The following is a 14,755-nucleotide window of genomic DNA, read 5'->3' as shown; positions in this document are numbered from 1 at the left end:
ACTTTTTTCTCGTAATTTAATGACTTTATTCTCAACATTTTATCTCGACTTTTTTCTCGAAATTTAACGAGTTTTTTCTCGTAATTTAACAAGTTTATTATGAACATTTTATCTTGACTTTTTTCTCGAAATTTAACGAGTTTTTTCTCGTAATTTAACGAGTTTATTCTCAACATTTTATCTCGACTTTTTGTCTCGAAATTTAACGACATTTTTCTCATAATTTAATGAATTTGTTCTCGTAATTTAACGAGTTTTTTCTCGTAATTTAATGACTTTATTCTCAACATTTTATCTCGACTTTTTTCTCAACATTTTATCTTGACTTTTTTCTCGAAATTTAACAACTTTAATCTCGAGATGGTTTTATTTTTTTATTATTGCTTGGCCCTAATCCTCTTCCGTATCCCTATACTATAATGTAATATAATTTATAATATAATATAACATATTATAATATAATATAATATATTTTTGTTAAATATATACATGCATGTGTGTGTATTTATATATACATAATAAATATACACAGTACATACACATATATTATGGATATTTGGATGTGATTACTAATTTGACAGCACTAAATAAAATATATAATATAATATAATATAATATAATATAATATAATATAATATAATATAATATAATATAATATAATACATTGAATTATAATTTATGGCTTTTGTACTTTTTCACCCGAGGTGGGTTCCCTGGTATTGTCAGCAGTAACCTTTTGAAATGAAATGATACAAATTTATTCTGAAATGTTCTGGTAAATGGCACATTTTTCTGAGAAAGATCGATTTCTCTCTTTCGCACTTTCTTTTTCTTACTGTATTGTTTTTTCTTTCCTTTAATTCTCATAAAGGGCATTCGTGGATTGCCTGGACTGACAGGGGCACCAGGACTTGAGGTATGAACCTTCCTGTCTCCGTAAACCCTCCATTCTGACATCTTGTGATTTGACCAAGACAGAAAGGACGTTAAAGTCTTTCTACTTTAGTGCGCTGAATTATTGTGGACCTTTTCAACATGGTTGACCAGCAAGAGAGCATCTCTGCCATGATCTCGCTGATTTTCTGACCAGTGCCAAAAGCTTTCAAATGGGTGGCTTACTGCTAGCAGTTCTTGCTGGGTTAAATGTGTTCAGTCACAAAAAGCATTTGATTGTGGCCTTCATTTGAGTTAAGGGTACAGATGGGGACCTCTCAGAATAGCAAGCAGTCAAAATGCTACAATTTTCACAGCTGGTACCTGAAGCAAGAGCTTTCAGAGCATGTTTTCATTTGACCTGAAATAAGGTCATACTGCTCATATGAAGAGATCTTAACATGTTTTATTGTGTTTTACAGGGAAAGGAGGGTCAGCCTGGTCCCATTGGCCTTCGTGGTCTTTCAGGAGACCCGGTAAGGAAGAAACAACTCATTTTTCAACTCATCCCACACCGCTTTGTAAAATGCATTTTAAAATACCTTTAATGGAGCAACTTGATACATATTAAGGGACCAGAATATCATACACTCTTTAAAATAAAGGTTTGCAGCAAAACCATATAAGAATAATTTTTTTAGAAATGTTACTAATTTTTTCCACCGATAAAACAAATCCCAACTAATGCTGTTAAATATACAGGGAACCCTCTCATTTTGTACATTACTATAATATTTATATGAAAAAATTATCAACAGAGCCCATACTATTTTAGTCAACTGCTATTTATTTTCAGATATACACCGTGTGCAGAATTATTAGGCAAGTTGATTTTCTGATCATATATTTTTTCCAAGCACATTTTATCAATTCCAAACCACATCAATCTTAATAACTACTATTACTTTTGTATTTAATCATTTATAAGTGATATATAATTGTTCGTGAAGGCTGGAAATGAAAAACGCCTTATATTCAGGTGCGCATAATTTGTAGGCAGGTTTTCTTTTACAGCCAAAAATACTAGAACTTGCAAAGTTAAAGCATGACCATTGGACAGCAAAACGCTCATTGGGTCAACAGGCTCAGACAAAAACAGATTAATAGTAGTTATTAAGATTGATGTGGTTTGGAATTTGTTTGAAAAAAAAAAAAAAAAGATCAGAAAATCAACTTGCCTTATAATTCAGCACATGGTGTAATAACTACACTCAAATAAAAACTGAAATGCTTGTATACTCATTTGCACATAAGGTAGTTTTCATAAACACTTGTCTTCATGACAAATTTATTCAAACATACATATATAATTAACAGTAAATAAGCCCCTTTATAGTGTTTTTTTGTAGCTAAGAAACAAACTGTGAACATTGGATAACTTTCCTGAGGTAAATGCAAGGTTAAGTGACATTGTTCACAAGCTGTTTTATTGACTTTCTGTGGTTGAAACACTGATTGAGCCATTACATGATACATTTTGGTATCTTTCAACATACCTTTTGATGTTCATGCATGTTTTTGTTATGCTTGTCTTAAAGTGGAAGAAAAGACTTAAACTGAGGCGCTACAGCTATCTGTCACGTCACATTTAAGAGCGTCAAAACACCATTTAATTTCGTGATACAGTGGACAGAACTTGAGGACAGAACCAGCATGGACCTGGCAACCCTGGTTTGAACTACGGGTGATTCATAGGGTCAAATAGAGTTTGCTTTAATGTTGCTACTTTTTACTTTTACTAAAAAACATTAAGATGTCAGGTTTTAAATCATGTAAGTCAAAACAGAAAACAAACCTTCTGTGTTTATGTAATCTGTATGAAAAGAGAGCCATGTCAGAAGTCCGTGATTCAGCTCATTATCCGCTAATGCGGCCACGCCCACGGAGCCAGCGCTATTCAGACGCAAATTCAGAGGCAATACATGCATTCATCGTCTCAATCGTGTATTTATTGTCTTGAAAAGTGTTTATCTGGATGTAAAAGTCATGGTTAGCGAGCTCTAGAAGACATGCAGTTAGTTCCTGTTTTCTTTTCTTCTATAGATGAATTTTAGATGAGTTTTTGTTTCTTTAGCGCCCTCCGGCTGCAGTATGAATTGGAAACTCCATTCATGGAATAGCCTCTTCTTCTTTTAGATGAATTTGTGGACTAAAAATGCACAGAGAGCGCCCTCCGACTTCAAGTATGAATTGAAAACACCAGCGCTCATAGTAATGACAATGAATATTAAATAAATATAACTCCTCTGTATAGAAAATTGACATAAGCATATGAGAATCCAATATTTCTCCAAATGTGAATGCTTTTAAACTAAAAGCCTATATTCAGACTCTTTGCATCACAGAAATACATAATATTTTAAAGTATAATATAAAACCATTACTTTATATTGTAATAATATTTTTCTGTATGTTTCATATATCATGATGAGCTTGAGACATCACAGAAGGTTTTTTTCACAGCCTACCTGACTGAAATGCCTCATTAATATGCAAGTCATTTCAGCTCATTACTATGCAATTCTTTTGTCTTCTCAGGTGAGAATGGCCCATTATTCAGTGGTGATTCACGCCTCCACGCATACTGTGTTTCTTGGCAAAAAGTGTCTTACAAAAACTAAATCAATATATTGTTTTATATGAAGGAGTAGGCAGCATAATTTTTACATAATTTTGAAGCAAAAACTCTAGTCTACAACCTCCAATACCCTAAAGTATTGTAAACACAGATTTACTATACTTTTTTTGGCCTTATTTCAGTGACTTAAGTTTTTTGTTTTTTCAATAACCACGCATAAATGTTATTCCTTCAAAAACACAAACATGTACATACATGTTCCTCACATATTATTGTAGCCTAGTTTGTGCTGAATACAGTGTAATGACACTTTTTCCATTAATATGTTTATGAACAACTGAAAAAAGCACAAATGTCAGGGCATGTCAAAACTTCTCCAGGCCCCAAATCAGCCTCATCAGACTCCAGAGGGTTAATGCATTATTCTCGCAATAACTTTGACAGCCCAAAATTCAACACGAAACATTTTTTCACACACATTTGAAAAAATATTTGCAGTTTGACACATTTTTGCACCCCCTTTTGATTGACAGGATATAATCTGCCCCAATAATCGGCTGTTTTCACTGCCAATCCATCCATGGATGGTTGTGGTTTGCTATTGCTGTGATGTCATGTGAGTGACAGGTTGTTCCGCCCTTACCCGAGTAAACACATCATCAGAGAAGAGAAGAGATGTCACTGCAAGAGGGAGGGGAAGTTATTTGATTAAAGATTACAAGGGCACGTGAACTTTAAAAAAAAAAAAAGTCAATAAAGAGGCTTTTTAAGAGTGTAGAGACTTGGGTATGAACTCTTTTGACCACATAGAATACCCTAGCAATCACATAGCACCCCTAAACATCCCTCAGAATATCTTATCATCCTTATAGCAATGCTGTCACAACCACCCACAAAGTCTTAGCATAACGGCAGTGAGTTTTGCACAGCCGAACACTCCACGGAAATGTAAAAATCTAGTTTAATTTTAATCATGCTCTCCGCATCCTTTTAGGTTTTCCCACTCTTGCTCACACACACAAAAAGACAATGCATGTATAAATAACAGAGGCGAGAAGAATGAGGATGCAGAGCTGTAAATTGTTGCGCAGACAATCAGTAATCAATCAGTAATCTAAAAATTAATTTGCAGGGACGGGTACATCTGAGTTCTCTACGTGTGGGAGGAAACAACATCAGCATCACAATCTGTTCTAGGCACCTGCTTCTGCTAACGAGCATCTGCTTTTATTCCAAAAAGATGGGAACATGGGGATGGGGGATGTTGGGGATCAAATCAAAAATGAAAAAGCAGGAACTGCTAAAGCTTATAGGCATGTGTCTTATCGCTCCTCATTTTTTCAGGGCTCACCCGGTCAGCCAGGACTACCTGGAAAAGACGGAATGAAAGGAGAAAAGGTACGCAAGAGCATTGTGCATTTGGAAGCACACTGTGACGGGGGCTGCATGTTTCTGATGTGATGTTTTCCATGTTTCTGCGTATGTTGAAGCACAAGGTCATGTTCAGAAGAATTTGTTCACATTAGGCGTCACTTTGCTTATACATTTTGACAGTTTGCACCAGCTGTAAGCGATAAAAAAAACGGTATGCTGGAATAGTTTGTTACTTGAGCTATTTCAAAGAATTATTGCTTTATTTTTATTTATTGGGGTCCTTTGGAAGTCAAAATGTGATGTCTGTGGAGATACTGGAAAGCACAATGAAACTAGAAATCCAGTCTAAAGTACAATACTACCTCTGATGTGAAGGCATGCAGTGAAATCCTCAGATGATTTATAGTGATAATTCAAATATCATCTTTTGTGTTCAACAGAAGAAAGAAACTCATACAGGTTTGGAACAACATGAGGGTTAACTATCCCTTTAAATAACTAAAGGATGGCTGCATACTTAGCAAATTTATTTGATTCTCCCCATTTTTGAGTCACAAAAAAAAAAAAAAAAAATTGATTATGCAAAATGCCTTTTTTAAGTCAGTCTTCCACTAAAACTAGTTTCTCTCAGTGTTATTCTAGTATAGGGCTGGACGATTAATCGAAAAGTAATCGAAACCGAAATTCAGAACCTCTACCGACGTAATTTTCCCATGTCAGTTATTTCGGTTTTTTAATCCTGTTAATACTCCCCCTTAAAAACATAACTGCGTGTGTAGCCACGTGACTCCGCCCAGTCCAGTCAGTGGCATAAAAGTAACACATAGTGATGGCGCGCGAGCGGTGAGCCTTGTGTCTTGACTAAACTTTGTCAGTTGTATTTGTTTTATGGTTTGGACATTCAAGCGATTAGACGATCGGATGTGTATTATTATATCGGTCTACCGCGCTCGCATAGATATATACATATATCTATGCCGCGCTCGCGCAGCTGCATGTAGCACGAACACTCATACAAACAGTTGCGCAAAACGTGAAGATCGCGCGCACACAGAGGAACGCAGAAACTTGTTGTCAACGCTGTCCTGTGATTTATCACTAAAATAGCTTAGAAACTCAAAAGTTATAGCATCTATTTTTTATACTTTTGAAGGAACTATTTACAACCCACAGCTTCACAATTAATAGAGAGACGGTATGACTAATTCACACACGCAATCACTACTGGTACTGTGCTAATTTATCTTTTATCTGATTTACAACGAGCAGAAACCTGTAAGAAATGTTACAAACCATAGATAAAATAACTGCTGATAGTGAGCTATGATGTCAGATCACTCTTTCAACAGGAAAAAAAATATCCCACCTTAATAGTCAATCAAAGGCTATTTACAGTACAAACCTTGTCAGTGAACTATGAGGGAAAAAAAAAAAAAAAGAAAAAAGAAATAAAAGAATCGTTCATTAATCGTAATCGAGGTAAAATGTTCAATTAATCGAGGTTTTGATTTTAGGCCATAATCGTCCAGCCCTATTCTAGTATTGTTTTTATACTGTTATGTTTATTAATATTTTGAATGGTCTTTTTTATATTTTATTTTTTCATTTTAATTTGTTTTAATAATTTGATGTGCGTTTGTCATTTTTATCTTTTTATTTTTTGTTTAGCTTTATTTCATTTTTAGTTTAGTTATTTTTGTACTTCAACTTATGTTTATTTATTTCAGTTAGTTGTCAAGACAACTTCTTAAATTAAAGTTGTCTTCAAGTTTAAATTTTTTATGCAATATTTATACCTTTTTTTTTTATTTCAATTACTGAAAAAAATTTAATATTATTTATTTAATTTTAGTCAATTGTATTTTATTATTACTATGTAATGTGTATACAACCCAAATTCTGGAAATGTTGGGACGTTTTTTTAAATTTGAATAAAATGAAAACTAAAAGAATTTTTAAATCACATGAGCCAATATTGTATTCACAATAGAACTACTTCCAGAAACCACTGTCAGTAAACACAATCCGCCATGCCATCTGCAGATGCCAACTAAAGCTCTATCGTGCAAAAAGGAAGCCATATGTGAACATGGTCCAGAAGCTCTGTCATGTCCTGTGGGCCAAGTTCATTTAAAATGGACTGTTTCAAAGTGGAAAAGTGTTCGATGGTCAGACGAGTCCAAATTTGACATTCTTGTTGGAAATCACGGATACTGTGTCGTCCTGGCTAAAGAGGAGGGAGACCTACCACCGTGTTATCAGTGTTCAGTTCAAAAGCCAGCCTCTCTGATGGTATGGGGTGCATAAGTGCGTACGGTATGGGCAGCTTGCATGTTTCGGAAGGCACTATGAATGCTGAAAGGTATATAAAGGTTTTAGAGCAACATACGCTCCCCTCCAGATGACGTCTATTTCAGGGAAGGCCTTGTGTATTTCAGCAGCAGTATCTTTCACCTATAGAGAACATTTGGCACATCATTAAATGAAAAATACATCAAAGACGACCACGAACTCTTCAGCAGCTGGAAACCTATATCAGGCAAGAATGGAACCAAATTCCAACACCAAAACTCCAGAACCTCATAACCTTGATGCCCAGATGTCTTCACACTGTTTTGAAAAGAAGAGGAGATGCTACACCATGGTAAACATGCCCCCGTCCCAACTATTTTGAGACCTGTAGCAGGCATCAAATTTGAAATGAGCTCATTTTGTGCATAAAATTGTAAAAATTTCTCAGTTTAAACATTTGTTATGTTATCTATGTTCTATTGTGAATAATGTATTGGCTCATGTGATTTTAAAGTCTTTTAGTTTTCGTTTTATTCAAATTTAAAAAAAGATCCTAACATTTCCAGAATTTACAGTAGGTTGTATATTCCAATTACTTATGTTGATCTTACGCCTCAGTAGACTAAGATATTACATTATGGCAGGAAGGGCCTTAACTACATTTAATTTTCCTCCAACAATAATAATAATAATTCACATTTGCAAATGTGTTTGATTTATTCTTTGTTCAGGCCACAAAATTAGAGTTATTATGGGAAAGTCGGCTGCCGAAAATGCTTTCAAAATATCACACATCTTTCAATCAATCATTACAGCGTTTCTAATGATGTGAGCGAGTTCAGCATTGTGGATGTGTAGTGAGCTTTTTTTAGTCTCTCAGCTCACCTCTGAAGCTGTGTGAGGTGATTCCAGGTTGGTGCCATTTGCCCCAGATGCCTGTGATATTTACGTCCTGCTCTTGTTTTGTATGTGCGTGTGAAGACGGGCATGTGTGTGCATTTGTGTGCTGCTCCTCAACCTGTCAAATGACAAACCGGAGGTGACAGTGTCTCTAAATGCCAGCTGTCGGTATGTGTTTACAGGGTGATGCAGGCGGAGCACCGGGACCGATAGGCCCCCAGGGCCTCAAGGGTGAACCTGGAAAGCCCTGCTCTGTCGGTCTTTGCAATGGGGTAGGTACACAACACCATTCCTGTGTTTCTCTTTCACTTCACCTACACGTTCCACACTCAATATCTTCTCTTTCAGCACCTCTTATAGACACAAACAGAATATCACTCAACACTTATCCAACTTCCCACCACTTTGATGACAGCTCAGATATGAGCATTCACATGCATTCTTCCTCCGCCAGCAGCCGTGGGTTATTGATGACAGCTCCTTGTTTTCAGTTGTGACAATGAAAAACTGTTCATGCTAATACACCGCTTTGGTAAAACTATCCTAATGTTACACCTGTCAGCTGTCCAAGCCATGGGAGAGAGAAATAACCAATGAGATCTGCTAAATAGCCCAGTTGCTTCTCTTAGAGACCTGTGGCATAAAATGGAAGCAAATCAAGGTTTTTGCTTCACTGTAAACCTGAATAAGTTGGCAAAACTCAAGAAATTTGAGGCAATCAGTTGACATTTCACTTAAAATTTTCATGAAACCTGACTGTGAACATTTTTTATTAGTGTAAACTTAGCTCGCTATAACAAGCTAATTGAGAAGATGCTAACTTGCTAATTTGCTATCATGTTAACAATAGCATGGTATTGTCACGGTGTTCTGAGACTTGGGGTAAGATCCAATAGCAGCTTTATTTAGGGATATCCAGAATCAAAATCATATGCCAGGCAAAGGGTCAAAATCCAAGAAAAGAGTCCACACAAAAAAACAAGAAGTAAAAACCAGCAGAGTGCTCAGAAATACAACGTAACAATAACAAAACCTTGATTACCCTGACTGAAACAAACAGGGTATAAATAGGCAGAAACTAATGACATGAGTGAAAACAGCTGAGTGCAATGAACAGTGATAGTCCGGGACAAAGGATTATGGGAAGTGAAGTCCGATAAGGTGAGGCAACCAGGGCACTCCAACTGGTGATCATGACAGGTATAGCACTTGAGTACAGCAATATGAAGCATTTAACATATTTGCTCTCAAACCAAGCCGCATGCCCCGCGTCACCATGATGGTAACTCTCCAAAAACCCACATTAACAGAAACTCTTCTAAATTAGCATAACAAAACATTATTCACTGCTAAATCTCCCACTTAACATTAATCTTGCACCAAAAACATTATATAACATTTAATGTTAGCATTTACTCTCCCTTTTGAGTGCCATAGAGCATGCTGGGAAATATAAATCCCAGCCCAGTTTCTGTTAGACTTAAGTTTGCCTAAATTAAAAGAAATAATTTCATAAAACTCAAAACAATGAAGTAGTTCAGTTTACTTAAAGGATTAGTCCACTTTCAAATAAAAATTTCCTGATAATTTACTCACCCCCATGTCATCCAAGATGTTCATGTCTTTCTTCAGTCGAAAAGAAATTAAGGTTTTTGATGAAAACATTCCAGGATTTTTCTCCTCATAGTGGACTTCAATGACCTCCAAACGGTTGAAGGTCAAAATTACAGTTTCAGTGCGGCTTCAAAGGGCTTTAAACAAAAAGAATACAACTGGATATGCTTTATAAACACACATGATCACCTTGAACGTACTTCCGGTTTCCGTACTCTTCAAAAAGCTTACACTGTATGTCCTACGCCTTTCTTAGTCAAATTACGGAATGAACGCAGCGGCAGTTTCGTTTTTTTCTGTAAGTAGAATAGGGAAGGCATAGGACAATAAGGCGTAAGCTTTTTGAAGAATGCAGAAAGCGGAAGCACGTGCAATGTGATAATTTGTGTTTATAAAGCATATAAAGTTGTATTTTTTTTTTTTAGAAAATGACCAATCGTTTCGCTAGATAAGACCTTTATTCCTCGTCTGGTATCGTTTAAAGCCCTTTGAAGCTGCTCTGAAACTGCTCTGAAACTATAATTTTGACCTTCAACCGTTTGGGCTCCATTGAAGTCCACTATAAGGAGAATAATCCTGGAATGTTTTCATCAAAAACCTTAATTTCTCTTCGACTGAAGAAAGAAAGACATGAACATCTTGGATGACATGGGGGTGAGTAAATTATCAGGAAAATTTTATTTGAAAGTGAACTAATCCTTTAAGATGTATCAGTTCTGTGAACTTGAAAGAAAAAGAAAGTGCTAAATACTCATAAAAGTTAATTTGACTGAACTAATATGTTTAATTTAAGTTTGTCCTACTCAAACCAATTAATTTGTTTGAGTGGTAGGGTTTACATTGTTGTTGGTTTTCTCAGATCTAAAAAATCTGGATCTCAAATTTATGTAGAGTTTCAAAGGAGATCTAAACAATGTCTGAGGCTGTTCTCAGTTTGGCCAAGTTACCAGTCTGCAATATCTCAGAAATCTCAATTTAAGCTTTATATGGATGTTGTAGATATGGGTTACATTTCTAGTTTGTGATGTAGTAGGACCATCACTATTTAAAGTTGCCATGAAACAGAAGTTATGATCGATATTTCTTTCCTATTGTGACGTTTATCCAAGAGAAACTGCTTCTCAAATGAGAAAAAAAAACATTTATGACTTGATTGGGTATTGATTTAATCATTGGATGTTTGTTGTTTGCTATTGGTCGATCTCATGTGAGTGACAGGTTGTCCCGCCCTCATGCCAGTAAACACGTCATCGGAGAAGAGATGTCTCTCCAAGAGGGAGGGGAACTTATTTTTTAATTTTTTAAATAAGTTATTTTATTAAAATAATGATGTGCATGGATAAATAATTTTTAGTGAACACAGCAATATTCCTTTTAAAAAATAAGAATTGTCAAATTTGATTTCACAGTTTTCTTGCTTGTTAGATGCCAGCTGGACTCTGACCTAAGAAATGATGTTTGTTTGCAAGAGAAGGAGATAAACTGCACATTAACTGTAATGGTGGCAAGACATCCAGCTTGAAGCATATAGACAGATGGGTGGTGGGCAGATAAAGCACTTGTTGATTAGTTGAATGATGGTTTGTTGGTCTGAAATCAATATAGCATGAAGTCATCAGCCACCTTCATCATTTCTGTTTTAGTGGAAAAGAGAAGAAGAGGGAAATTCACAAGTGAACGAATAAAATCAAAACCAACACTATTCACATTTTAATGCACATTTCTGGTTTCATTCTGTATTATTATAATTATTAATACTACTACTACTTTTAACACACTTTTTCATTCAATCCAACTTATTAAAAAAGACTTGCTGTATAATCAGTTCACTTTACTTTAGTATCCTGTATTTCGACTTCATGGGATGCAAAAAGTCTGCAATGCATAAACTACTTGCTAATCTAATTCTTGCTGACCACAAAAATCAATTTTCCATCAGTGGTTTATAGCGAATAATGCTTACTGTAACTCTTTCACACTGTCAGCTCCTACAGTATCACTTGCAAATCACACTGAGAAAAACAATTCAGTATTTAGCGTATTTATAATATTTAGGTCATGCAATATTTAGCGATAGTGAGGAAGCTATATTTAAAAATTTATTTTGTCAAGCTATAAGCTACTAATTTGTGGTTTACAATAAATATAAATATATGTCTTTCTTTTTATATTTCTTTGTTTCTTTATTTTATGTGTAACATCACTACTTTTTAGTATTCCTCAACACTGATTTTCAGACATTTTTCAGCCCACTATTTCTATAAAAGTTCCTCAGTTCATCACTTCTGTCTATTTATCTGGCTGAAATTGAATCTTACATAAGTTCTAAGGACATGGTATTCATTTGAGTTTATATTTCATGTCTTGTTTTGCTCTAGGAGGAGGTTGTTTCTGGTCCACGGGGGTCACGGGGCCCTAAGGTTGGTTACTGTGAACTTTCTTTTTCTTTTTAGTATTCAATTTTGTGCTTGCGGAGTTAATCTGTAAAGGAACATCCCCAGAGTTCGTATCAGTCATCTTACCCTGTGCTGTGCTTTATGTCTTTTAGTCCACTTTTCTTTTTTTCTTTTGTTAGTGCGATAAGAAATATCAGCATTGTGCATAATTAAAGAATAATAATACCATCATTTTGACTTGTTTCTGTTGTTTAAAACGAAACATAAATTGTGTTTACAGTTTCAAACTGAGTTGCAAGTTGAAATTTTCTGTGGTGAGCTTAACTTGTATTGAAGCCAAAACATTCCTTTAAGCCAGTTACATGCTGTCATAAATGATTTGCTTATGCTGAACGCTTCATTAAATCTCTTTTTTACTGCTGTGTAAGCATCTGTTTGTAAGCGTTTAATTTTAAATATATTACTAGATACTGGCTGAAGATGTTCATTATGTTGCTGTAGCAGCAAATTCATTTTAAAGCACAATAATTATTCAGCCAAGCCTTATTGCATTATTTTGTGACTTTTGGACTCACTCAACCCTGAGTTTATTTAGTTTGGCTGTATGAACTCTCTGCCAGGGTGAGCGAGGTGTACCTGGAGTACCAGGAGATGCTGGAGAGAAAGGAGAACCTGGTATTGGAATCACCGGACCACCTGTAAGTACCTGTTTGGTTTTAATCTTAACTTCATTGTCCTTCACAAACACTCAGATTATCTTCATTTATCTTCAAAATCAAAATTCCGTGATCATTTACTCAACCTCATGTTGTTCTTAGCTTTATTTTGTGGAGAACAAAAGAAGATAAGCTGAAATTTCAGTCTGTTCCACTTGGAATCTAGTGTACAAGTCAAATGAAAAACTATAATGGTACTTTTTGTCAGAATTGGAGCTGACACTGGATTTATTTTATTCCACTGAGTCATACAGGTTTGCTAAAACACAAACACTTTAGTTACCATTTTAGTTACATTCACAAAGTTCAAACTATATACAGGTGCTGGTCATATAATTAGAATATCATCAAAAAGTTAATTTTTTTATTGTAAATTCTTTTAAAAATAACACTTTCATATATTCTAGATTCCCTACATGTAAAGTAAAACATTTCAAAAGTTTTTTTTTTTTTTTTTTTTTTTTTTTTTTGATGATTAGAGCGTGAAAGTCCAAAATCCAGTATCTCAAAATATTAGAATATTTCCTAAGATAAATAAAAAAATGCATTTGCAAAACAGAAAAGTTCAAGTTCTTTAAAGTATGTTCATTTGTGCACTCAAAACTTGGTCGGTAGCACGTTACAGCAAATGACTTGCTTCTAGCACAAATTACAGCATCAGTGAAGTGTGGCATGGAAGTGATCAGCCTGTGGCACTGCTGAGGCACTATTGAGCCTTCAGATCATCTGTATATTGTTAGATCAACTGTTTCTCATCTTTCTCTTGAAAATATCCCATAGATTCAGGTCAGGCATGTTGGCTGGCCAATAAAGCACAGTAATATCATGGTCAGCAAACCACTTGGAAGTGGTTTTTGCACTGTGGGCAGGTGCTAAAGTCCTGCTAAAAAAGGAAATCAGCATCTCCATAAAGCTTGTCAGCAGATGGAAGCATAAAGTGCTCCAAAATCTACTGGAAGATAGCTGCATTGACTTTGCACTTGATAAAACACAATAGACCAACACCAGCAGATGTCACGCCCCCCCCAAATCATCACTGACTTCAGAAACTTCACACTAGACTTCAAGCAGCTTGGATTCTGTGCCTCTCCAGTCTTCCTTCAGACTCTGGGACCATGATTTCAACATGAAATGCAAAATTTACTTTTATCTGAAAAGAGGACTTTCAACCACTGTTCACTGTCCAGTTCTTTTTCTCCTTAGCCCAGGTAAGATGCTTCTTATGTTGTTCCTGTTTCAGAAGTGGCTTGGTAGTCCTTTTCCTGAAGCTGTCTGAGTGTGGTGACTCTTGATGCGCTGACTCCGGCTTCATTCGACTCATTGTAAAGCTCTCCCAAGTGTCTGAATCATCTTTACTTGACAGTATTCTCAAGCTTGTGGTCATCCCTGTTGCTTGTGCACCTTTGCCTACCCAATTTCTTCCTTCCAGTCAACTTGCATTCAGCCACCTCATTCAGTAATGGCCAAACTCTCTTTGTGGAGGGTGTCAATGATTGTCTCCTGGACCATTGCCAAGTCAGCAGTCTTCCCCATTAGTGTGGTTTCAAAGAACAAGAGATACCCGGAATTTATACTGTAGGGATGGTCATTTTATGAAACTCAAATGTAAATATTCTAATATTTTGAGATACTGGATTTTGGAACTTTTGAAATGTTTTACTTTACATATAGGGAATCTAGAATATATGAAAGTTTCATTTTTAAAAAAAAATAATTTACAATAAAAAAATTAACTTTTTCACAATATTCTAATTATATGACCTGTACCTGTAAAAGCATTCCAAGTAGATTTAGATTTTAGCATTTCAGTAAATCCATATCAGACTGAAAACAATAGTATTATAAGAAAGTGTAGTGATTAATATGAAATAACTTTATTCATTTATTTATTTTTTGTAGGGTCTGACGGGACCTAAAGGGGAACCAGGAATTCAGGTAAAGGACTAATTAAC

The 14,755-nt window shown here is 35.4% G+C and overlaps 1 protein-coding gene across 4 annotated transcripts in view; it reads left to right on the top strand.

Annotated features, from left to right (window-relative positions):
* Positions 1 to 14,755, top strand: part of LOC125277342 (collagen alpha-1(XIX) chain) — a 230,833-nt gene that overhangs the window by 152,447 nt on the left and 63,631 nt on the right. For all 4 annotated transcript variants that reach the window (XM_048205749.1, XM_048205748.1, XM_048205746.1 and 1 more), the window contains 7 exons: positions 872 to 916; positions 1,356 to 1,409; positions 4,856 to 4,909; positions 8,260 to 8,349; positions 12,070 to 12,111; positions 12,708 to 12,785; positions 14,703 to 14,738. In XM_048205749.1, coding sequence (XP_048061706.1) covers positions 872 to 916; positions 1,356 to 1,409; positions 4,856 to 4,909; positions 8,260 to 8,349; positions 12,070 to 12,111; positions 12,708 to 12,785; positions 14,703 to 14,738 — 399 coding nt within the window. The remainder of the gene's footprint in view (positions 1 to 871; positions 917 to 1,355; positions 1,410 to 4,855; positions 4,910 to 8,259; positions 8,350 to 12,069; positions 12,112 to 12,707; positions 12,786 to 14,702; positions 14,739 to 14,755) is intronic.

This window comes from Megalobrama amblycephala, linkage group LG10, assembly GCF_018812025.1.
Source record: "Megalobrama amblycephala isolate DHTTF-2021 linkage group LG10, ASM1881202v1, whole genome shotgun sequence".
In the NCBI taxonomy this organism is placed as follows: Eukaryota; Metazoa; Chordata; class Actinopteri; order Cypriniformes; family Xenocyprididae; genus Megalobrama; species Megalobrama amblycephala.
This window is presented reverse-complemented; position numbering and strand designations above follow the sequence as displayed.